Source organism: Triturus cristatus, chromosome 4_1 (assembly GCF_964204655.1).
Source record: "Triturus cristatus chromosome 4_1, aTriCri1.1, whole genome shotgun sequence".
NCBI classification, from domain to species: domain Eukaryota; kingdom Metazoa; phylum Chordata; class Amphibia; order Caudata; family Salamandridae; genus Triturus; species Triturus cristatus.
Genome location: NC_140585.1, coordinates 1,120,881,164 through 1,120,907,797, shown reverse-complemented (window position 1 = coordinate 1,120,907,797; position 26,634 = coordinate 1,120,881,164). Strand labels below are relative to the sequence as shown.

General features: G+C 44.4%; 1 protein-coding gene across 2 annotated transcripts in view; it reads right to left on the bottom strand.

The window, feature by feature from the left end:
- Positions 1 to 26,634, bottom strand: part of ING3 (inhibitor of growth family member 3) — a 248,013-nt gene that overhangs the window by 118,671 nt on the left and 102,708 nt on the right. The window contains exons 6-7 of one of the 2 annotated variants that reach the window (XM_085654156.1): positions 19,948 to 20,019; positions 19,738 to 19,857 (exon numbers count right to left, since the gene is read on the bottom strand). In XM_085654156.1, the coding sequence (XP_085510282.1) occupies positions 19,738 to 19,857; positions 19,948 to 20,019 (192 nt within the window). Of the gene's footprint in view, positions 1 to 19,737; positions 19,864 to 19,947; positions 20,020 to 26,634 lie in introns of both variants that reach the window. The other variant, XM_085654155.1, reaches the window with a different exon arrangement.

Here is a 26,634-nt window from a genome sequence, read left to right as displayed (position 1 = left end):
ATCATTTTTGGCGGGAGAACCGGCGTGAAAACCTAAGTGAGAACAGGAGGTGCGCCCCCCTTTGCCAACCCCACCCCTCAGGTGCTCAAGTCGAAGTGAAGCACGTTTTTTCGGGACCACCATTTTTTAGGATGGTGGGACTTATTCAGCCAGTGCAAGGGCTATGCCCCCTCCCACAGGAGGGTGGTTTAATAGTGTGCGTAGACACCCCAGGTGAGAACCATTGATATCTACCCGTCACTCCCCTGCAACACAACCTAATCTAGTATTTAGGTGGCATCACCAGACCTTGAAGTCAGATTCCTGACGACCGAAGAAGATCTGGACGCTACAGGGTGCACCAGCAGGGAAGACTGCAGACACCAACTGGCTTGACCCCAGCCCTACCGGCCTGTCTGCAGCCCTCGGCGATCCTGTGCCAAAAGACTATCTGTCCTGCAGCCCAGCGACCTCCAAAGTCTAGGGACGACTGCCTGCCTTCGACAAAGATAAAGACTTCCCTAGGACAGTGGACCTGTGCAGAAGAAACCCACTTTAGAGAACAAAGACCTCTGCCCTGAGGAACCGCAAACCTCCCAGCGGACCCACCTCTGCACACTATGCCCATCGCCCACCGGTTCAGTGAAGGTTTCCCCAGCGCTTCTGAGCAAGAGTCCACTGTGGGCTGACCCCTGCCAGACTCCAACTCAAAGCCTGCAGCATCAACTTGAAGACTTTGCCCCGACTGCAATCTGCCCTGTAAGGTTTTTCCAATGCCTAAGGACTCCCTGCACCCGAAGCCCCAGGGCCTTGGGGAGTGCGACCAACAGTGTCCCTACGTCCCCTATCATCTCTACCTACCTGGGCAGCTGTGGGTTTTCTTAGTACGGCCTCCTGGCTTCAGCCTGCAGCCCTTCTGCAAAACAGATCTCCCCCATTGACCTACATTGGGCACCCGACACGGTGATGGCACTCTGCAGCCGGCCGGCCCTGTGCCGCTAAATGTGCAAGATTGGTCCTGCCTTGTGCCCCCTGTGATGAGAAAGACGGTCTTCAGAATAATGTGTTTGAGGTCTGCTGTATGCAAGGGCTTGAAGGGTTTTGTCATAAGCTGTGATGGTACTGTGTTTAGGCTCCATGTACGTACTGGAGCTGCTCTTGGTAGAGAAATTCTTTTCGCCCCTTCTAGAAACTTTTAATCACTGGCTTTGTGAAAAAACTTTTACAAGTTTTCCTCTTGTGTATGCTACTATGAACACCAGGTGTACATTTATGCTTGAGTAGTTGATGTTACTATCTAGGCGTTAAATCAGGTATGTAATGGTTTCTTGAGAGTCTATTGAACCGATCTAATTGTTAGCGGTGCACCAGGAGGTATAGCGCTTCCATTTTGCTGTATAGCGTTTTCTTGTGGACTGCTTTCTTGCCTCTTTTAGAATTTCCATTGTTCGTAAAGGCAGGTTGAGGTGGCCAGATTCTATGTATTCAGGCCCCATGCTGCCAGATGCAGCGTTGCTGGTTCCGGGTTAAAGATTTGTCCTGGTTGCATTGTTAGCAGCTCTTTGTCTGCTTTGATCTTGAACCTCTCCCCTTTGGATAGTTCTAAGAGGGTTGAGTACCATTTTGTCTTGGCCATTGAGGGGCAATGAGGATCATGTCTGTTCTTGGATTTTTTTGCTTTTTCTAATACTTTACTAATACTTTTTTAATTTTTGTAAAGATGTAAGCAAATGTCCGTGATCAGTTGAGTGAAAGTGCATTTTTCTCAGACTGATGGTGTGGAAACCTCGAGGCAAAGTACTGGCATTTCTTGTTGTGCAGAGTTCTAAACAGATCTATCACTGGTGCCCCCCAGATCTTGAAAAGGTATTGTACTGTTTGTTGTTACAACTCCCATTCATGTGAGCAGTTCTGTCTGCTCAGCTGATCTGCTGTAATGTTGTCTACTCCTAGATGTACAATTTGTAGATTGATGTTGTGGACTACTGCCACTGCCAGATCTCCTGCACTAGTTTGCTGAGGGGAAAAAGGACTTTGCACCTCCATGCCCATTAGTTTTTATGACCTTCCTCACGGTCAGAGATTGACCCTTCTGGTAGAGTGTTGTCTCCTGATGGATAGCTTATATCCTGCTTTGTGTGGGATACGCTTTTGCCTTTGTTGAGTTCAATATTGCTCCCATTAATTTCTTTTCCTTTTCTGGTTTTGTAGATTTTTTGTGGTTTATTGAAAACCCCATGAAAACCCCAGTGTTTGTAGCATTTGGATCGCTGCTCGAACGTGTGTGTAGCAGGTTTGTTTTGAATGTGCTCTTATGAGCCAGTCATCCAGATAAGGGTAGATGGGGATTCCCTCTCTTCCGAGGTGTGCTGCTACTTCGGCTAGGCATTTTCTTAATACCCGTGGAGCTGATTTTATTCCGAAAGATAGGACCTTGAATTGGTAATGTGTTCCGTTGTGCAGGAATCTCAAGTACTTTTTGTGTCTTTTATTCATAGGGATATGTAAGTAGGCATCTGTGAGATCTATTATAGTCTCCTTTGGTATTTTTTCCTGAAGAGTACATATTTGAAGCGTTGTTTCAGTATGAATTAGTTTATGAACCTTAAGTCCACAAATGGTCTTAGAGTTGAGTCTGGTTTGGGTATTAGGAAATACGGGGACTAGTTTCCTTTGAACCATTCTTGTTTCGGTACCAATTCTATTGCTTGTTTTTGGTATAGTTCTTTGATTTCTACTTCTATCAGTATGCGCTCCGATTTCAGGAATCTTCTGGTTTTTGGGTGAGTTTGCAGGTGGTTTTCTTTTCAGCTCTATGCAATACCCATATTTTGCCAAATTTAAAATTCAATTGTCTGTTGTGATATTTTTCCATTGTTTGAGGAATAAGGATATTCTTCTTCCCACTGGTGTTTTGTGTGGATCCTTGCTTGTGAGTGAGTCAGTTGGATCCATTTCCTCTTCCTCTGCCATTGCCTCTTGAACGAAAGGGCTGCTTCTGTTGTTGCCATCATTGATAGGTAGACGGCTGACCCATTTGTTGACCTGGGTTCTGCCCTTGAGGTTGCTGTGACATTTGTTGTCCTTGTCCAAAAGGTGCCTCTACCTGTGGGCTTGGTTATGAACCCCCCCCCCCCTTTTAACCCCTTGAGTGCCCCGCCCTTTCCACGCCCTGAGCCGGGCGTTTCATTAGCGGGCGGGGCTCATGACGAGATAGTCTCGTCATGGGCACAGCGCAACCGCGGCCTATGACGAGACCATCTCGTCATGGGCACTCAAGGGGTTAAAGGAACCTCTCTGCTGTAGGGCCCCCACTGCCCTTGCTGTCTTGTTGTCCTTTTTTTATCTGTTGAAGGAATTAATCTACCACCTTTCCAAACAGTGCTTCTCCATTGACTGGTCTATTAATGATGGAGGTTTGAACTTCCCGTTTGAACCCCAATATTCTGAGCCATGCATGTCTTCTCAGGAGGGTTCCTGTGCACATCTGCCTACTAGCAGTATCTTCTGCACCCAAAGCCGACTTAAGGCAAGTGTTTGCCACATTCTTTCCCTCCTGGACAATAGATCTTGGCCTTTTCTTGTCCTCCTCAGGGAGTTTAAGAATTTCCTCAATCTCATCCCACTGTGGCCATATCTATTTAGTAGTGCATATGAATCTGCAATACGCCACTGTGTTGCGGACTCCTTTTCCATTCTTCTCCCCACCATATTCATGCTCTTACTCTCCTTCTCTGGTGGAGGTCTGGTGATGGAGACTGCATTAGCTCTCCTTCTGGCTGTGGTGATCATTATTGAGTCAGGTACTGCATTTTCCTGAATATATTTAGGGTCTTTTCAGGAGGCTTTATACTTCTTTTCTACTCAGGAGGTTATTCCCTTGTTTGAAGCTGGTTCTTTGAAGGCTTCTTTGCCTTGGTCCAGAATACAGGGCAGCATAGGAAGGTATGGAGTTACTTTTGTAGCTGGTGCTAGGGTTTCTAGTAAGAAACATTTGACCCCTTTTTCTTCCTCTAGGGCTACTCCAATTTGTTTTGCTTCCCTTTTAATGAGGTCACTGTAGAAAGCTATGTCATCTGAAGGCGAAGCTTTCGAAGGGTAACTGCAGATCTCTTCTTCCGGGCTTTTGGTGTCGAGATTGTTCAACGCATCTTCAAAATTTTCGGAGATTTCCTCTTCTTCAGGTACGTCTCTGTATTCCTCTGGTTCTTCGTCTCGAGCTTTAGGGGTTGGAGGGGAGTTGAAGATACCTTCTTCTCCCGCGGGGTCTTCTACCACTTCGGCGTTGACGTTCTCCTGTTCAGCAATCGGTGCCTTTGGGAAGTGAACATTTTTCAGCGAGGCATCAAACTCCTTTTTCTTTTGTAGGAGCGTCGCCATTTCTTCCTCTGGTCTTTTCCCTTGGACTTAGAGGGCCCTTTCGGTGTCGGAGACAAGAGATTTTCTCTTTTTCCCGGCGTCAAAGTTAGTCTTCGACGGTGTTATGCCCTTTTTCGTGGGTTTGTGCTCACTCATTTTTGGGGCGTTTTCGGCGATTTTCCCTCCTCAGTAACCTTTGGTTGGGTTACATGGGGTTCTTTTAATCGTGGCTGACCCTCGATCGCTTTTTTGCATGGCTTCGGAGCGGCTTTGGGCACCTTCTGTTCGTTGCCCTTTGGTTCAGACGGATTTATATAGTGTCTTACCTTTTCCGTCCTTTTTTTGGATCACTCTCAGCGTGGATTTTTTCGGAGTCTCCTTCTTAGATCTCGAAGTCCGATCCCTCGTGCGACGACTACACTGATGTTCCATGTTTTTCCTCATTGCTAGAGAAACCCAGGTCTCTGAGAGAAGTTTTCTTTATTGTCTGCGACATTGTGGTGTAGTGGGCCGGTCCTTGCTTAAGAAGTGTTCCTCATGTCTTCGACATGAACGCTGCGCAGGCCTAACAGTCCTGGTCCTGTTGAGGCAGAGGTTGCAGACATTGTGTGGGTCGCGTTGGGCATACTTGTGGTGGCACTTGGGGCAGAACTTGAAAGGGGTATTCTCCATGATCCCTACCTCGCCATTTTTGGACAGAAGTGGTCCTCTGTGGTGTTAACACCGAAGCTCCGCTTCGGTCTCTGTTACCGACGTCGATGATATTGCTCGGCGATCTTTTTTTAAAAGTCTTTATAGTAAAATCGAAAATTTCTTAGGAGCTCCCATATCTTGCTTCCAGACCCAATGGCGGAAAAAAGAATCTGAAGATGGCTACCACGCACGTCGACCTCCAGGATGCCGTCTGATCTCACAGAGGGGACGTACCTGGCACCAAATAGTGGTAGACAGCAACCAAAAAAAGGAAAAAAATAAAACACTAAGACAATTCCGGACCCAACTACTAGATGGCGGAATAATGCACAGCATATAAATCCAGAAGAGGATTCATGCTACAAAAGCAGTCGATACGCGTTTCAACAGTAAAACTGTCTTGATCACACAGACTGACAAGTGTAGTTGCATTACATAGAGGTGTGCCAACATAGACTATGGACTCAAAAATCAGAAGTCCTGCACAGTATCAGAGAAGTGGTGGCCATCTTAGAAAAGTTGAAATACATTGAAAGTATCGTGAAACCCCCTGTACAACTGAATACATCCATGAAAAACAAGTATTGCCAAAGGAAAATAACGTCATGCTTGTATACAGACAAATGGGTTGTCCTTCGCATCATCAATACAGCTGTATCCCCAAGTGTGAAAGCTAGCGCGTGCTACTAGATACAAAACCACAGTGGTAAATGAAACAATAATAAGCACAATGGCGTGGAAAGGACCAATCCTGGCATATGTCTACAGGGTACCTAAATGGGGAAAACAAAATATGGGCACCAAGTGGCTGGCCGAAACCAAAGCAGCAATATTGCAGCAAAATCTAATCGCCAAGTGACCTAACACAATAACATTTTGTCTCGAGTACAGTGTCCACCTAAATTAATGCATCAACGGATAAAAATCAAATTCTACAAAAGTGATTATCTAGAAACCCGAGCCAGAGGAAGAAAAGGGTAGGGAACCCGTGTGGAAGTGTCCATCTGCATACAGTGGGTCCCTTCCTTTCCTCCTGTGAGAAGAATCAGACAAACAAATAGTAATTGAAATGCATATGTTGGAAACACATTTGCAAAAAGTAACAGTGCAAATGAAAAAATAACAGACTATACATAGCACAGAAAAAGAGGTCGAAATAACGTCATGATGCATTGCTGAACGACATATTAATCATCATGCAAATGGGTGGCTAGTTCTTCGTCCAAATTGTGTACCCCAGGGAATTTGGTCTCAAGCTCTAATATCCACTTGGATTCGCTCTTGCGTAGCCCAAGCACCCTGTTGCCACCCCTGGGGCCAATGTGTACCTGCTCAATGGCAAAGAAAAGCAGCAGGGATTTATTGGACAGATGGTACTCTTGGAAGTGCCTGGCTATGGGATAATGCAGGTCCCTGTTGGTGGCCCGCAAATGTTCCAATATCATTTTCCTAACCATGAGAGTTGTGCTACCGATGTATCTCAACTGACATGGACACTCAAGTGCGTAGATGACAAAATTCGAGCTACATGTAAGAAATTGTGTAATGTTTCTGGTCTTGTTGGTGCCTGTTTCTGCAAACTCCTTAACCATGTGGCTGTTGCGGCAGACTTTGCAATGGCCGCAGGGGAAAAAGCCATTGAGATTATGTGCCACCTGTTTGTGAGTTTGGGATATATATTACTATGTATGAGAATGTCTCGTACGCTCTGGCCTCTCCTATATGTGACCCTCGGTCTGTCATGGAGGTATGTCCCACAGTTGGATCGCTCTTAAGAATATCCCAACTCTGAGCCAGAATCTTGTGCTTCTGTTGAGAGTTCTTATTGCAGGCGAGGATGACCCTCGTGTCAGTAGTATCAGACTCTCTATTCTGTGCACTAAGTGTTTGTTGTCTACTGACTGTACTCATCTTGGAAAAGGCGCGGTTAAGAACACATTCAGTATAACCACTGGATCTGAATATCATGATGCCTTGTTCAATGATATACGCTTCATCAGTACTGCAATTCCATCTTGCCCTCAGTAGCACCCCATATGGAATACTCCATTTGAGTGTGTCAGGGTGGCTGCTGAGGGCACGAAGGAGGCTGTGCCTGCCGTGTCTTAGCGAAACAGGCTGGTTTGTAGCATGCCTTGACAGATTTCAATCCGGGCATCGAGAAACTCAATGCACTCCCTGCTCATATTGTGTGTAAGTGTTATGTTGTATGGGTTGCCGTTCAATTTTTCAATGAATGTAATTGCTTCCTGTTCACTCCCCCTTCATACAACAAACAAATCATCGATATAGCACAACCACATAACTACTTTCTGAAAATCAAGAGAGAAAAAAATGTAATCTTTGTGAATTTCTTCTTCCCATGGGCCCATGAATATAGCAAAGTTGGGGCGCAGCACATTCCCATGGCTGTGCCCAGTACTGGCTTGTAAAGATCTGTCAAAATGAAGATGTTATGGTGACATAGGTTCATCATCTCCACTAGCATGTTTGTGTGTTCAAGATAACTTGAATGTTTATTTTCAGGAAACGTGAACATGCCTTAATCCCTTGATTGTCCTCTATTATAGTGTACAAAGAGTTCACATCAAGGGTGATGAGAATATAGTTCTCATCCCAGGAGCTACCCCCTAATTTGCAGAGAAAGTCCTTAGTGTCTTTGACATGAGAGGGATGAGAGGTAACATACTCCCTCAAAAAGTGGTCAACGTACTTCGAAATGTTTTCAAATACACTACCCTGAGAAGATACAATGGGTCTACCAGGTGGAACCAAGGGATTCTTATGTACTTTAGGAAGAAGATACAGAATGGGTAGCTTGGGATAGTCTTTTTTCAGGAAGCAGTATTCTCCCTATGTGATAAAGCCTTGTTGTTGCCACTCTAAGTTTCTTCCATATAGTCAATGCTTTCATTGTAGGTCACGGTGTTACATTTACAGTAAAATCTGGAATCACCAAGTTGTCTTAATGCCTCTGAAGTATACATTTGCCTGCTCATGAGCACGATTTTGCCGCCTTTGTCGGCAGGTCGAATCACAATCTGTGTCTTCAGCTAAAGATGTGATGATATTCTTCTGTCTAATGATCAGAGTGGGATTGAAACCTTTTGGAAACATGCTGATAACATTTAAGAAGGCCTTGGGTGACTACTTTGTGAAAAGTATCAATGTTATTGTGCGGAAGGTTAAGGTAAAAAAGAGAGCGTGGCCTGATATTGGTAGAGGAGACTGATACAAATCACGGTTGGTGACAGTCACACCATCAACGCCCACATCCGTGGTCAATTGGAGTTCATGCATAGCTAAAAGTGTGTCGGCATCGCCAACCGTGAGATTGGAAAAGACAGTTATATTCTAAGTAGTGCTTGTGTCAAAGGGGGTCTACTGTTCCTGAAACTATGCCAGTTTTTTTAAATTTAAGTTTCCTAATAAACTTAAAAATGTCAATTTCGTGTTTCATAGGAGATGAACAGTTCAGTAGGACAGAAGGTGAGCCCTAAACACAATGTTTTCTTTTCTTGGAGACAGAGCAAGCAGGCTGTGAGATTGATGATTGTTTTATTTACCTTCGTCTTATCCATTAGTTTCTTCTTGGAGCCTCCACTTTTGCTTCCCCTGGGCTCTTTTACCTTTTTGGTTCCTTTGTTTCGGTCTTCCTCTCCTTTGCTGATCCTCCCCTGCCTCTTCCTCTGCCATGTTGTCCCCTTTCCCTCACTGAGATGTCAGTGCAGTGGTTGTTCTGCCCATTTGCCAGCCCCTCCTCAGGAGCCGGTATTCATCTAAAAAAGTCGCTGGCTTTATTATGATGTCAATATCCGATGATGTACTGGCTGTATTGACTGAGGTGTCAGTATCCGAGTCACTGATCATCGCAGGAGGGAGAGGAATATGTTTGGTATTCGTTGACATTCTAGTTTCAGGTTCCAGTGGTTGTATGTTGTAGAGGTGATCATATTTGTGGCAGTATGTTAGAATGCGTCCACTTTCATAATCAACACAGTCACGGTGTAATTTTCTCTGTTTACGCAATAGTCTTCTTTGTGTTGCTGTAATCTCGGTTTTAGGTCATCTTTGAACTTTCTGATTTGCTGGTCACTATTCTGCTTGAATTTTTCATTCAATAGTAGCAATTTCCTTCAGAATTGCATCCCTGTCTTCCCACGCGTACTTGACCGGTATAATGAGCATGTTCTTTGAACTGGTGGCAGAGTTTTCTGCCCATTCTTCCAACATGCGGGGATTGGGTGACTCGTAGGATGGTGTGGTATATATCTTGAGTTCCCGTGGTACCATCTTTTTATCCACATAATCCTCGAGGGAGATTGCCTCCCACCACTTTGATGTCTCAGATTTCCTTAGTTTTTCGTAATGTTTGAATTTCGTGTTGAGTGATGTGTATTGGTTTTGGACCACCACCGTGCTTTCTCCTTTGCCTGGTGCACGCGCCAATAACATCTGCGCTGCCACTCGTCGTTCTGATTCTTCCTTCATAAGTACTCAGTAACTTATGGCAAGATGGGAGTTTTTGTAATGACAAGGAGCTGCCTGGACCCTCGTCAGGTGCTCCCTTGCTGCTGCACTATAGACAAAATACTCCCTCCCCCCCCCCTAGATGGGAGGTTCCTGATGCGGCTATAGATGGAACTACACACTGTGCAGAACCAGGTCACTATCGCAGATCAAACAATGGCCCGTTCTGGACGTAGATACATTAGTACATAATTGCTATTCTCACCCTTATACGGCAATTGCCCGTAATTTGGAACCAGTTTCTAGGTTTTTGAGTAGGGCAGGAGAGTCTTATGCCAGCAGTCAACTGCCTTTGTATCTTTTGAGCTCCAGAAATCGCGAATGCCAACCAGAGACACAATACCCAACCACCGGCATCGCATCCAAAGAGGGGGACCCAACACGCGTCAAAGACCTGCACAAGACACCCTCCTACACATCCCCAAGGGCTAAGCTTCCCTCTGGGACGGATTCCAGTGCGTATGCGATATTCATAAACCATCCAACTCTTAGGTTAAATTCAGTGGCCTGCCTTGGGTCCCTCGATACAGTCCAAAACAAGTTCCTGCTGTGATCCCTGGCCCATAGTCTGGTGGTGCTCTAAGCTGATGGAACAAAACCAGACATACCACACAATGAAGCGCACACTCAGGAGATGTTGCTTAGTGCAGATTTAATAACCAGTTATTACGCGTTTCAACAGTAAAACGGTCTTGATCACACACAGACTGACAAGTGGAGTTGCATTACATAGAGGTGTGGCAACAAAGACGAGGGACTCAGTGAATCAGTAGTCTTGCAAAGTATTAGAAAAGTGGCGGCCATGTTAGAACATGTTTAAATACATTGAAAGTATCGTGAAACCCCCTGTACAACTGAATACATCCATGAAATACAAGTATTGCCAAAGGAAAATAACGTCATGCTTATATACAGACAAACGGTTTGTCCTGCACATCATCAATACTGCTGTATCCCCAAGTGTGAAAGCCAGCACATGCTACTAGATACAAAACCACAGTTGTAAATGGAACAATAATATGCACAATGGCGTGGAAAGGGGCAAACCTGGCATATGTATACAGGGTACCTTGATGGGGAAAACAAAATATGGGCATCAAGTGGCTGGCGAAATCAAAGAAGCAATAATTGCTGCAATATTGCTTCTTTGGTTTCGGCCAGCCACTTGGTGCCCATATTTTAGGTTTTCCCCATCTAGGTACCCTGTATACTTATGCCAGGATTGCTCTATTTACCACTGTGGTTTTGTATCTAGTAGCATGCGCTGGCTTTCACACTTGGGGATACAGCTGTATTGATGTGCAGGACAACCTGTTTGACTGTATACAAGCATGACGTTATTTTCCTTTGGCAATACTTGTTTTTCCATTGATGTATTTAGTTGTACAGGGGGTTTCACGAAACTTTCAATGTATTTAAACATGTTCTAACATGGCTGCCACTTTTCTGATACTTTGCAGGACTACTGATTCACTGAGTCCCTCGTCTGTGTTGCCACACCTCTATGCAATGCAACTCCACTTGTCAGTCTGTGTGTGATCAAGATCGTTTCTGTTGAAACACGTAACAACTGGTTATTAAATCTGCACTTAGCAACAACTCCTGAGTGTGCGCTTCATTGGGCTTCATTGTGTGGTATTATGTCTGGTTTTGTTCCACCAGCTTAGCGCACCACACGACTACGGACCAGGGATACCATCAGGAACTTGTTTTGGACTGTTATCCTATCGAGGGATCCGAGGCCGGCCGCTACATTTCACCGAAGAGTTTGATAGTTTTCGATTATCTAATACGCACTGGACTACGTCCCAGAGGTAAGCTTAGCCCCTGGAGGTGTGTCGGAGGCTATCTTGCGCGTGTCTTTTACACGTGTTGGGTTCCCCTCCTTGGATGCAACGCCGGGGTTGGGTATTAAGTCTTTGGTCGGCAGTTGTGATTTCTGGAGCTCAAAAGATACAAAGGCAGTTGGCTGCTCTCCCGCCCTACTAAAAAAACAAGAAACTGGTTCCAAATTACGGGCAATTGCCGTATAAGGGTGAGAATAGCAATTATGTACCAATGTATCTACGTCCAGAACGGGTCATTGTTTGATCTGCGATAGTGCCCCGGTTCTGCACCGTGTGCAGTTTAATCTATAGCGGCTTCAGGAACCTCCCATCTGGGTAGGGGGGCGGGGGGGGGGGGGGGGGGGAGTATTTTGCGTATGGTGTGGCAGCAAGGGAGCACCTGGCGAGGGTCCAGGCAGCTCCTTGTCATTACATAAAAGCTCATCTTGCCATAAGTTACTGAGTACTTATGGAGGAAGAATCAGAACAACGAATGGCAGCGCAGATGTTATTGGCGTGTGCACCAGGCAACAGACAATGAACAGTGGTGGTCCAAAACCAGGACACATCACTCAACACGAAATTCAAACATTACAAAAAACAGAATAAATCTGAGACAAAGTGGTAGGAGGCAATCGCCCTGCAGGATTATGTGGACAAAAATATGGTACCACAGGGCTCAGGATATATACCACACCATCCTACGAGTCACCCAATCCCCGCATGTTGGAAGAATGGGCAGAAAACTCGGCCACCAGTTCAAAGAACATGTTCATTATACCGGTCGAGTATGCGTGGGAAGACAGGGAGGCAATTCTGAAGGAAATTGCTACCATCGAAGAAGAATTCAAGCAGAGTAGTGACCAGGAAGTAATTCGAAAGTTCAAAGATAACCTAAAAGGGAGATTACAGCAACACGAGGAAGACATTAAATTGCATAAACAGAGTAAATTACACCTTGACTGTGTTGATTATTAAAGTGGATGCATTCTAACATACAGCCACAAATATGATCACCTCTACAACATACAACCACTGGAACCTGAAACTAGAATGTCAACGAATACTTAACATATTCCTCTCCCTCCTGCGATGACCAGTGACTCGGATACGGACACCCCAGTCAATACAGCCAGTACATCATCGGATATTGACATCATAACGAAACCAGCGACCTTTTTAGACGAATACCGGCTCCTGAGGAGGGGCTGCATAACGGGAAGAACAACCACTGCACCGACCACCCCAGTGAAGGGAAGGGGACAACGTGGAAGAGCCAACAAAGGAGCAAAAGACTAAAACAGAGGAACCAAAAAGGGAAAGGGAAAAGAGCCCATGGGAAGTAAAAGTCGAGGCTCCAAGAAGAAACAATAATGGATAATGAGACGGTAAATAAAGCCATCAATCTCACAGACCATTTGCTCTCTCTACCAAGAAAAGAAAACATTGTGTTTAGGGCTCACCTTCTGTCCTACTGAACTGTTCAACTACTCTGAAACACAAATTGACATTTTTAAGTTTATTACGAAACTTAAATTTAAAAAGTGGCATAGTCTCAAGGACAGTAGACCCCCCCCCCCCCTCTTTGACACAAGTACTACTCAGAATATACCCCCCTTTCCAATCTCACAGTTGGCGACGCTGACACTTTTAGCTATGCAAGAACTTCAATTGACCACGGATGTTGGGAGTTGATGGTGTGACGGTCACCAACCGTGATTTGGATATCATCACCGATTCAGCTGCCTCTACCAATTTCAGGCCACGCTCTATTTTTTACCCTAACCTTCTGCACAATAACATTGACACTTTTCACTAAGTAGTCACCAAAACCCTTCATAAATGTAAACATCAGGATGATTCCAAAGGGTTTCAATCACACAATCTGTCCGTTAGACAGAAGAATATCATCACATCTCTAGCTGAAGAGACAGATTGTGATTCGACCTGTCGACAAAGGCGGCAATATCGTGCTCACGAGCAGACAAATGAATACTACAGAGGCATTTAGACAACTTGGTGATTCCAGATTTTACTGTTAAAATGTAACACCGTGACCTACAATGACAGCATTATGACTACATGGAAGAAAATTAGAGAATGGCAACAACAAGGCATAATCACATGGGAAGAATACTGCTTCCTGAAAAAAAGACTATCCCAAGCTACCCATTCTGTATCTTCTTCCTAAAGTACATAAGAATCCCTTGGTTCCATCTGGTAGACCCAGTGTATCCTCTCAGGGTAGTGTATCTGAATACATTTGCAAGTATTTTGACCACTTTGAGGGAATATGTTACCTCTCTTCCCTCTCATGACAAAGACACTAAGGACTTTCTTTGGAAATAGGAGGGTACCACATGTGATGAGAACTATATTCTCATCACCCTTGATGTGAACTCCTTGTACGCTATAATAGAGCAAGATCAAGAGATTAAGGCATGTTCACATTTCCTGAAAAATAAACATACAAGTTATCTTGAACACACAAACATGCTAGTGGAGATGATGAACCTATGTCTCCATAATAACATCTTCATGTTTCACGGCGATCTTTACAAGCAAGTACAGGGCACGGTCATGGGCATGTGCTTCGCCCCAAGCTTTGCCTATGGGAGGAAGAAATTCACAAAGATTACATTTTTTGTCTTGATTTTCAAAAAGTAGTTCTGTGGTTGTGCTATATTGATGATTTGTTTGTTGTATGGAGGGGGAGTGAGCAGGAAGCAACTGCATTTATTGAAAAATTGAACTGCAACCCATACAACATTACACTTTCACACAATATGAGCAGGGAGTGCATTGAGTTTCTCGATGTTAGGATTGAAATCTGTCAAGACAAGCTACAAACCAGCCTGTTTCGCAAAGACAGCAGGCAACAGCCTCCTTCATGCCCTCAGCAGCCACCCTGACACTCAAATGGAGTATTCCATACGGGGAGCTACTGAGAGCAAGAAGGAATTGCAGTACTGATGCAGCGTATAACATCAAACAAGCCATCATGAGCTCCAGATTCAGAGCCCATGGTTATCCTGAATGGTTTCTTAACCGTGCCATTTCCAAGATTAGTACAGTTAGTAGACAACAAACCCTTAGTGCACAGAATAGGGAGTCTAATACTACTGACACAAGGGTCATCGTCACCTACAACAAGAACTCTCAACAGATACACAAGATTCTGGCTCAGAGTTGGGATATCCTCATGAGCGATCCAACTGTGGGACATTCTCCATGACAGACTGAAGGTCACATATAGGAGACGCCGGAGTCTAAGAGACATTCTAGTGCATAGTGATATATCCCAAAGTCACAAACAAGGGGCCCATAATCTCAAAGGCTTTTCCCCCTGCAGCCATTGCAAAGCCTGACACATGGTTAAGGAGTGTGCAACACCAGGCACAAACAAGGCCAGAAACATTACACAATTTCTTACATGTAGCTCAAATTTTGTCATCTACGCACTGGAGTGTCCATGTCAGTTGAGATACATCAGTAGAACAACTCTCATTATTTGCGGGCCATTACCAACAGGGACCCGCATTATCCCATGGCCAGGCACTTCCAAGAGTACCATCTGTCCAATAATTCCCTGCTACGTTTCTTCGCCATTGAACAAGTACACATTGGCCACAGGGGTGGCAACAGGGTGTTTTAGCGGATATTAGAGCTTGAGACCAAATTCCCTGGGGGACACAATTTGGGCTAAGAATGAGCCACTCATTTGCATGATGATTAATATGTTGTTCAGCAATGCATCATTCTCTGTCTTCCTCTTTTTCTGTACTATGTACAGTCTGAATTTATTTAATTTGCACAGTTACTTTTTGCGAACGTGTTTCCAACATATGCATTTTAATTACTATGTGTATGTCTGATTTTTCGTCACAGGAGGAAAGGAAGGGGCTCACCGTATGCAGATGGACACTTCCACACAGGTTCCCTACCCTTTTCATCCCTGGGCTCAGGTGCGGACTTCGTTAAGAGAAGAGTTTTTTTTTCTAGTTTTTCACTTTTGTATAATTTGATTTTTATGCGTTGATGCATTAATTTAAGTGGACACTGTACTTGAGACAAAATGTTATCGTGTTAGGGCACTTGGCGATTAGATTTTGCTGCAATATATCTTCTTTCGTTTCGGCCAGCCACTTGGCGCCCATATTTTATGTTTTTCCCTTCTAGGTACCCAGTATGCATATGCCAGGATTGCATCTTTCCACACCATTGTGCATATTATTGTAACATTTACCATTGTGGTTTTGTATCTAGTAGCATGCGCTGGATTTCACACTTGGGGATGCAGCTATATTGATGATGCGCAGGACAACCGGTTTGTCTGAATATAAGAATGACATTATTTTCCTTTGGTAATTCTTGTTTTCATGGATGTATTCAGTTGTACGGGGGTTTCACGATACTTTCAATGTATTTAAACATGTTCTAAGATGGCCGCCACTTTTGTCTGATACTTTTGCAGGACTTCTGATTTGAGACCATTGTCTATGTTGCCACACCCCTATGTAATGCAACGCCACTTGTCAGTCTGTGTGTGATCAAGACCGTTTTACTGCCTAAACGCGTAATGACCGGTTATTAATTCTGCACTAAGCAACATCTCCTGAGTGTGCGCTTCATTTGACTTCATTGTGATATATATGTATATATGATCTAGATATATATCTATATATCTATACAAGTCAATTCACTAAAACGTGACCAAACACGACATTATACTAAAATTGAGTAACCTTGATTAGTTGACAATAGCATTCCTAGATACCCTCTAGAAATACGGATTTCAGGGTTCAAGGTGAACCTTGATAAATTAGAAATGTTATGATTAGGTTTCCAACAGAATACCTATGGGAAGTTGGGGGCTATATCCCCCTTTCGCTGGACCAAAAGTAATATATATTACCTGGGCATCCATAAAACCACAACGAAACATATGTCTCTTTAAGGTTAACTACTTGCCACAACCGGCAGAAATTAAAAAGGACTTAAATAGGTGGAAACCATTGTTTAGAACAGCTGTTGGAATAACATTAAAAATGAATATACCGCCAAGACTATTATACATTTATCAAGAACTTCCAAATCCTATCTACAAAAGCAATATGTAACAGTTACAGATTTTATATGAGATTGTAAGAAAAAAAAAAACACAGAATGGCACAGAAAATACTGCGAGAAATGAGATGCTGGTTTTGGATTTTCCAACTTTAAAGCTCACTATAAAGTAGACCAGCTATGGCTATCAATTGATTGGTCTCCACAGGAGTCTCAAAACCAATGTGTCTACTTGGAAATGGCAGTATTGGGTAGCACGATCTGCAATGTGTTGTGGCTACCTAAAAAAAAACATAAGAATTAACAGCGCCATAGAGATTTAACATTGAGAACTGTGACATGAATAGGAGGAATGCCCCTCCAATAACACCTTAGGGAGGGACTATAAATTGTTTGAAACTAAGATACGTTCTGACACAGATCTCTAGTTGAGGTAGTGCCAGAGAGGCCTTAATTGTCTTCAATCCAATATATATATATATTTTTTTTTTTTTAAGTATTTAGGTTGCATGTGAAATAACATTTTTTATTTTAAAAGTGAAAACACTGCATATTGATTAATTAGGAATTATTGTGCAATTTCTTTAACTTGTATTTAACTTCTTTAGTTGCTTTAATTCATTCTTTTGTCTTTACTTTTTTTTTTTTAAAAAGAACACAGTTACTATGAGATTTTTTAACGGACATTCCCCTTGATCTTGGATGAATCGTGCTTCAGTCACACATTTAAATGCCAAATTTGATTAAATTATGGTGTTTAAGGAAATCATCCGTAGACCTGGACCTCAATTTGATAGTCAGTGGATCTCGGCCCACTCCCAAGAGCTTAAGCGCAATTCTTCTTGCCATTGATTCATAAGAAGATTGGCGATCCTGGCAGATATCTCATCATATTTGAATTACAGGCGTGCAGTCTTTCTTGGCTTTCCTAAATATTTTATCTGAGGTCTTCAGATTTCGCCAAGTACAGCTACCATTCGGTTACTGAAATTACCTCAGAGCGCTTCTGTTATATCCCAGTTAAACTTCAGCCACAATTTACCAGTAAAAAAGCAAATCTTTTTTTAAGACATTATGCATGGTGCACAAGGCACTTGCTGCCACTTGCCCTGAGCATCTGAGCTCTCAGCCTCAGTCTTACATACACTTCATTCCCCTTCTTCTCTAGTTTTAGTTGTGCTAATGTTCCAAGGAGCCAGTGCAGACAGACCTTCTTTCTTGGTTCTTACTAATGCTCCCGGTACACCAGAGTACCCATGTGAGTGAAGGGTGAGCGGTGTACATGTGGGACTGAAGGGTGCAGCATATTAATGTCAACCCACTAGCATTGCCAATGCTTGTAAAAATATTCTCTTAATGGTGTTCTTTGAGAACCCTACGATAAAAGCGAGGAACATCAGCAAATTGTTATTTCTACAAGACACTTTTGAAGTGATTGAGTGCCTCAGTCTTCCTTCGTGCCTCAGCCTTATGGCCCCAGGATATCACTGTGTTCCCCACTGCAAAAGGCAAGAGGGTCCCCCACAGTGTGGTGATCACTTATCTATATGGATACTAGTAAAAGGCTATTACAACGAATATCAAAGAGCCTACTGAAGTGTACGATAATTATATTTTTGTTCTGGCCTCGCCTGATCAAATATTAAACTGAGTGACTAAAATAAAACATGTTGTAACCAGAGACATGGCACATTGTAAAAAATGTACACACACTGTATAATCTGATGCTGTCAATATCTTTGTTTAAAGACTGTATACAAATTTAAAATAAATTACTTCTCATAACTTGCAGTATTTTCCACATGATTTAATCATGCCAAGATGGTTTCTCTATTTGCCTGGTGGAAGACGGAGAAGTTTTGTGTGCTGCATCTCGCTTTCCCAGTGTTACATGTATCTCTGATACACCGTGATAATCATCAAAATTCTGCTGTGTCACATAGTGTTTACCCAGCACTTGTGCAAGTTGGGATCAGATGGTGGGCAGGGAAATGTTGTGCTCCTAGTGGGAGCATGCTAGTTCTTGAACCTATCGTGGCGAGCAAGTCGAGAAGCTACCCGTCTGATCACGGACTGCAAGAGACTTTTCTACACATCCTTGAATGATAACGAGAAAGGGAGTGATAACTTTTCCCTATGGCGTTGATAAACCAAGACTCCTTGTCTAGGAGAGGGGTAAGGACAACAGAAACTATTCACAGCAGCCATTTGTTAATGCTTACTGCTGTTAAAACACTTAAAACAGTGAGATGAAAAGGGCACAAAAAGGCCCAGGCATTGCAAGACTTGTGCAGACTTTAAGACAATTGCAGCAGAGTGAGACATGTGTAAAATCTTCTTTGCCATATTAATCGGAACTTCTAGTAAGAGTGTGAAGGATCTCCATGCATTACAGAGAAAAAGAGTAGGACCTAGAGGAGTCTTCTTTACCACCATGATTTGGCTTGTTTTCCCCCCCTTAGACCATGGTTTCACTCAGGAGGGCAAAAAAGCCTCAACTAATGGTTAGGTCCCCTCATACCCTTCCCTAAGAGTCTGTCCCCTAATCAAGGCACGTGCTTATGATGCCTCCTTGAGGTTCCATTTTGAAATGCAGTTGACATTAGGATGTATAAAAGTGGGTGAAAGGCTGTCAAGTTAACTAAAGAATATGCTCAGATCCATGCAGAGTCAGCACTCAAAGAACGCACAACAGAGATGACACAAAGCATCTCGACGTGAGCGGTCTAAGGACAGATTTTATTAAGGGCTCAAAATCCACATTCAAAAGGAATTAATCCATGACTGATTCAAGAAAGAAAAAAAGACAGCTAAACATTTTGGCAAATCAAAATTTCTATGCATTATCCCAGCAGACAGCAAGCAGTGGACTGGTAGGGTCAGCGGTGTCTAAACTTGGTCTTTAGTTTTTTTTTTTAAAGTAACCGATCTATATTACACCAAAGAGCTCCATTTTCATCCTGATGGACATATCCTATAGGTATGGATGAAGGGGGAATGGCTAGATAAGTACAAACTATACACATCATGTAATCATGAGACCCAGGTTAAAATAACTGCCTTGGCACAAGACTCATCAACGGATTCTGGACAAATCGCTTAATCTCCCTGTGCATTAAAATGCCTATACAACCCCACTTGATTTACACAATCTTGTAAATTGTCTACCTAACCTTCAGGTTATGTGCAGCGCTCTTTTCACACCTAGGTTCATGCTACATAAATACCAATACATGCATGCATACATAACTAAATACAAAGTTAGATATAGAATTCCACTTACCTGGAATGTTCTCTTTGGAAGCATCTGAGGTTAGAGTAGATAAGAGCGCTTCAGACTTGAACTTCTTTTCAGGAACGTGGTCGGTGACAGCTTGATGAGAAACAGGATTATGCTTCCTTTCTGTACATACAATACGAGGCATTTTTCATTATTATTTTTATTCAACTCACTTGATACACTACACAAAAGTTGCAAGTCATGAATACCTACTATCTACTGGAGTGTGGGTGTGTGCGTGGTGATTGTTCACAGGCTCCGAAGGAGTATCCATCTCAAGAGAACCTGCAAGGTAAAAATAAAATGTCATAAGTGATGAGGAAGACATGCCAATTTGATCAGAAACAGAAATTTGACCAAAAAAGGGACGCAAACATTCCCATGTTCATAATTTCTGTAGCGCAAAAAAAAAAAAAAAAAAGGAACACCGATATTCATACATCTTTCCTTTCATTGTGTGATTAATTAAAACCATTACAATTCTGTACAAAAATGCATATTATTATTATAGAACCTTCTACTCAGAGTTTATATACTTTACAAAGCAATCAATTAATCGATCTTGAATTACCTATACTTCATGCCTGTTTTCCAATACACCAATTTCGAAAGAATTCTGTTTGAATTTTGAAGATCATCAAAATAGTGAATTTTACGTTGGGAATATAGTTTTTGCCAATTTTTTTTCAAATTCTAAATTCCGAGTTTAAAAAAAAAAACTATCGGAAACCATATTTAACAAACCGAAGATTTAAAATCCCTCAAAAATGAATCATCCAACTTTGAGCCTTAAGAATCTTAAGATCTTTGTGTTATTTGTCCCCATAGGTTTTGTGATCCATATGTAAAAGCTAGGTAGAATTTTGCTTTAAACACCTTAAAATATAAGATCCTACTTGATCCCTTTATTTGGTACCGGAAGTGCCGAATCCTATATCTCTAGGCCTGAGGCCAGCAGCTTTGTCACATACTGTTAGTTTGTCAGACATCCACATAGTTTTTTTTCTCCTACGTTTCACATGTTGCTATACTTTTTTTTTTTTTTTAAAGTCTTTTTTTTTTTTTTTTACACATTTAGTGTCAGGTCATTACTGATGTTCTACTCATTTAAGTTATCAAGTAACTGCTGAAGCTCCATGGGAGTATGGTAAAACAGTATTATATGATTGGCGTATTATTATGCCTGTGGGTGCATATCACTTTTTGGAGAAAAGGCTCTGGCAGCATAATAGTTGGTATCAAGGCAACTGTAGATAAGTTGAAGAAAGAGGGGCCAATGCAGAACCTAGCTTTAGGACGTGAATTTTGCAAACTTTCCTATGAAGTGATGATCATTTTCTAAGTTTTATCCTAACCCAAGTATTGGTGAGCAAAAGATGTATTGCAGTTAGTAAGGTAGGTAGTATGGGATACAGCCTTTACAACACTGTCTTTATAACGGGATGCATTTACCACACACCCTTTCTCATGCAATGCCTTTACTACACATATACATTTACCACGGATGCCTTTACAACAAAAGGTAAGTATATTTAAGGTAAGTGTTGTAGGAAGCTGCCTATTTATGTTGTGCACCAATTTAGGGACACACCATGCAAATAGTCCAGATGACACTTATTGGTTTAAAAGGGTTAAATTAATAATCCCAAGTACCATTATTATGGTAGTGTGGTCGAGCAGTTTAGACTTACCAAAGGGTAGTGTTAAACATTTGTTGTGCACACAGAGTGAAAAAAATGAGACAAACACTAGAGACCCATTTAGAAAAAAATAATTTTTTTTATATTAATTTAGACACCAAGATCACCTGAATCAGATGAGTTCTTTCAGCGTGATCATTTTGACAGAAAAACAGTAAAATGCAGAAATAAAGGTTTTGAGGTATGATCCTCGAACGCCGTAATGTTATCCTAATGTTATCCTCGGAAGAGGCGAGATCAGCCACCAACTCACCTCTATCCTCAACACATCGATAACCACAGCCACCTTTCCTGGAAACACACGGAGGTCAGATCCCTCCGAGAAATTCTCTGCAGAACCCAGTGAGCTACAGAACTACTGCCCATTCTCTCTGCTCCCTTTCCCCGCCAAATTCCTGCAGAAGGCCATCAACCTCCAACTCACATAACACCTGGAGAGAACCAACCTACTGTACACATCCCAATCAGGCTTTAGAACCAACCACAGCACCAAGACAGCTCTGATTGCCACGACAGACTACATCCGCACCTTACCCGATAGAGGAGAATCGGCCACCCTGATTCTTCTGGACCTCTCCGCAGTCTGCGACAGTCTACCACCACACACCCATCTACCGCCTACGCCAGATCGGAAATCAGACGATGCGCTCAGATTGATGGCATCCTCTCACAGGACGCATCCAAAGAGTCCGCGTCCCTCCCTTCACATAACAAGCCAAGCACACCATCTGCGGAGTACTCCAAGGCACATACCTCACCCCAACACTCTTCAACATCTACATGACACCACTCACAGACATCAGATTGCGTGACATAACATCATCTCCTACGCCAACTACACCCAGCTCATCCTCTCACTCTCAGCTGACTCCACCGCAACAAAGATAGACTTCCACAACTGTATGAAGAGTGTCTTAGCATGGAGGAAGGACAACTGCCTGAAGCTCAACACTGACCAAACTGAAGTTCTGATCTTCTGCAAACACATCGCCCTCTGGAATGACTCCTGGTGGCTGTAGGAACTCAGACCCACTCCCAAGCCGAAATACAACGCCCGCAACCTCTGCATCATCCTTGACAACAAACTCTCCATGAAACGTCTGGTCAACACAGTCTCCTCAGCCTGCTTTCACACCCTGCAAAAAATCTTCAAGTGGCTTCCCACCAGCACCAGGAAGACAGTAGCGCAGGCCCTCATCATCAGCCGACTCGACTATGGCAGTGCACACTATGCAGGAACCACCGGTGAACTCATGCAAATTCTTCCAACCATCCAGAACCCAGCCACCAGACTGATCCTCAACCTGCCAGAGAGAACCCACATCATCCAGCACTTGAAAGACCTCCACTGGCTCCCGGTCCAGAAGAGATACCATATCAAGGTCCTGACCTACATAGCCCTCCACGGTTAAGGACCTGCCTACATGAACAACTGCCTACATTTCCTCCGAAGGAACCTCCACTTTGCGCACCTCGCCCAAGACGCAGCCACAACGGAGGACCCTTCTTCTCTTATCTCGCTGCCAAAGCCTGGAACTCCCTCCCCCTCCACACCCCTCCCTCGCTGACCCACTTCAGAAAGGGGCTCAAGCCCTGCCTTTTCGACTGAGGCCTGCTGCAAGTGCCTGGATACCCTCTCGGTGACAAGCCATGCTCTACAAGTACAACCTGATTGATTGAACGATGGGAGAAACATACACTGCATAGGTATACTTGCAAACGGTTGTTTGAGCTGATCGCTTGTGCTTAAGGTGTTTAGGGGCCAAGGTCCATGGAAAAACAAGCAGTTTGGTTTTACCTGCCCTGGCGTGTCGGGGTGCAGAGGTGGTGGTAGCCTTAAGCGCTACGTGGTAAAGTCAATGGGGAAAACCTGTAACAAGATAACACTGCCAGTGGGGACTTGGGGACAAGTCTGGCAGAACCCATAGGGGTGCTCAGCTTTTGAGGGTCTCTGGATCACAGGGATACAGTCCATTTCTGTGAACTCGGGCTGGTGGAAATCGGGTGCAGAGGCGTTTTGGCCAGCAGGTCGCAGTGGTTCGAGGCTCTCAACTGGCTTTGGTTACCGGGCGAGGAAGAGAAAACAGGACAGCAAGGACACTCTTTGTGTTGGCGTCGGTGATCCTGAAGTGACTCGTGGGCAGGTTGGCTTCAGTGTCCTTAGTGTCCGGACTCGACACACAAGCCTTGGTTGGGGCAAATGCACTGGTACCCAGGGTATTGGCACTGAGCCACTCCTGGAGGGCCCGGCGTCTCCAAACTTGGCAGGGAGACCGTCTGACCTCCTAGAGCAGCAAAGACGTCTTCCAGGCGAGATGCTCCTTCGGTGGACCCGATGGTTGGCACTTCGAGGTACAGGGCAAGTGCCGCCAGTAGCTGCAGGGGGGATGGTTCCTCCATCCCAAGGAAGATGCTTCCTGGCTGTTTAAGCGATGGACCGTCCTCCACAGGCTTGGGAAGATGTACAGCTTTTGGACGAGCTTGGTCTGTGCAAATGTGATGGTACCAGCAGCAAGGCAGAGTTTGGCGCCAAGTTCAGTAATTGTTTTTTGTTGTTTTTTTAAAAACATTTTTGGACCCCACAGCGGCCTATGTGGGACCCCATCACCAGCAAAACAAATAAATGATGGACGGAATGCTGAACAAAGCAAACACTGACCTCTAGTTACATATCTGGGTTTAAACCACTGTTTTATTTGCTCACCACACCACCCCACTTTGGACCCAGCCATATGCATTTCAGTCTTGACCCTGCCACCCATGCGAACAGTCCAGCCTGAACTGCCAGACCAGGTCCTCCCTGTAAAGGAAACAAGCATCATGGGACCGGTTTTGGAGTATTAACCCTCATAAGTCAGGCTACCTTGAATTCAGTGGCACAGTGAGAAACCACCATGCCTAGGGGATCAGGGTTTTCCCACCCTGCTCCTTTGTCTATCTTTTTATTTTTTTATCTTGAGTGCGAGCGCGAGCGAGTGAGAGTGCGAGCGCGAGAGCGAGCGCGAGAGAGAGAGAGCGCGAGAGAGAGAGAGAGCGCGAGAGAGAGAGAGAGCGCGAGAGAGAGAGAGAGCGCGAGAGAGAGAGAGCGCGAGAGAGAGAGCGAGCGCGAGCGAGAGAGAGAGCGAGCGCGAGAGAGAGAGAGCGCGAGCGAGAGCGAGCGCGAGAGCGAGCGCGAGAGCGAGCGCGAGAGAGAGCGCGAGAGAGAGAGAGCGCGCGCGAGAGAGAGAGGCGCGAGAGAGAGCGCGCGCGAGAGAGAGAGAGAGCGAGAGAGAGAGAGCGCGAGAGAGAGAGAGCGCGAGAGAGAGAGAGCGCGAGAGAGAGAGAGCGCGAGAGAGAGAGAGCGCGAGAGAGAGAGAGCGCGAGAGAGAGAGAGGCGCGCGAGAGTGAGCGCGAGAGTGACCACCACCTCCCCGGGGCACTAAATATTTAAATTTGGGGATCCGTTACGCAGCCCCAAGGACCACCACCTCCCCGAGGTTTTGCAAACGTTGGGCGGGGGGCCACGCGGCCCCCCTCCTGGAGCCCTTGATGGTCCTGGTCCAGCAGTGTCCTTGGGTGCCCACCCCTGGGACACTGCTGTTTGATATGGAAGGGCAGGAGCCGTGCGGTTCCCGCCCTGCCATAGCAAACTCTGCTTCGCTTCGTTGAAGCGAGAACAGGAAAACTTGCTCTCGCTTCAATGAAGCAATGCTGGCATCCCTCAATAAAATGAAAAAATGTTTTTAAAGGAGGCACAGCCCCGGGGGATGGGGTGCCTGGGTTTAATATAGGCCTCGGAACGGGGGCCATGCAGCCCCACTAAAATGTTTTTAAAGAAATAAATATGTGGCCATGCCCCGGGAGATGGGGTCCCCGTGGCCGAAATAGGTCTCGGGAGGGGGGGGGGGCCACGTGGCCCCCTTCCAGTTTATTTTTCAAAAAAATAGGGGTCAGGCTCTGGGGGATGGGGTCCCCAGGGCACAAAAAAAAATGGAAAAAGAAGGGGGGGCCACAGAGCCCCCTTCTAAAAAATAATAAAAAAAAAAAAGCTGGCATCACGCCTCAGTCCCCGGCCCCTTCCTGCAGCACTCTGCAAACGCACCCCCCAACTTACAACGCGCCAGGAGGCGCGTTTGCAGAGTGCTGCAGGGAGGGGACGGGGCCTGATGATAAGTGTGCCAACACGCCCTATGGCGCATTTTAAGTTGGGGGATTAAGTCTCCTTGAATCCAGAGGGTCCTGGGGGCCAAATAGCCCACCAGGTATGTCCAGTAGGCACCACAGAGCTGCGTTGCAGAAAAGTGGTCCAAAGCCACGACCCTTTTTACTCCTCTCTGCTAACGCGGCTTCTGGTGCACTGCTGGTGAGACAATGAGGTCCTCTTGTGTCCTGGGGACCTCAGGACACAAGTGGACTCATCGTCCGAGCAGCAGTACACCAGAAGCCGCATTTGGAGCGTGGTGTAAACAGGGGCATGACCTAGAAACTCCTCTCTGCAACGCAGCTCTGTGGCGCTTACTGGAGGTCCCTGGTGGCAAAGTAGCCCACCAGGTACCTCCAGGATTCAAGGAGACTTAATAGGGATTTTATAGTTAGAAATTAGCATTTATAAAACCTTAGAATTGAACTAAAAAAAACATAGGATTGAGGCATATTATACTTCGAAATTCTCATTTAAAAAATCATTGAAATTCCCTGAAAAAAAACCATAGGTTTCAGGCACGTTATAGTTAGAAATTAGCATTTAAAAAACCTTAGAAATTCATAGGTTTGAGACACGTTTTAGTTAGTTGGACATTTCACTCGTACATAACCATAGAAATTCAGCAGTTACAGTTATCTGAGCTAACTATACGTTACGCACCCACAATGCACTGCTTATGACTTCACATATTACATCACTTATGACATGGTTAGTGACCTCACTGATGACATCTCAAGTGAAATCACTGATGACCTCATCCAGCGAGTGTGTTTTTTAAGAGTGTTAAAGATATATACAAACTTACCACAAAAGTTAGATTAGTATTCTAGTGCACTACTAATAAGTGTGACTGTGTATCCGAATCTGAGTGGGTGTGTGAGTGGCTGTATGAGTGTGCGAGAGGCTGTGTGGTGTGAGATTATATGTATGGGTGAGTGACTGGCTGTGTGATTGGGTGCATTTGTGAGTTTGTGGGTATGTGAGTGACTGTATGGATAGGTGAGTGCTTGTGTCAGA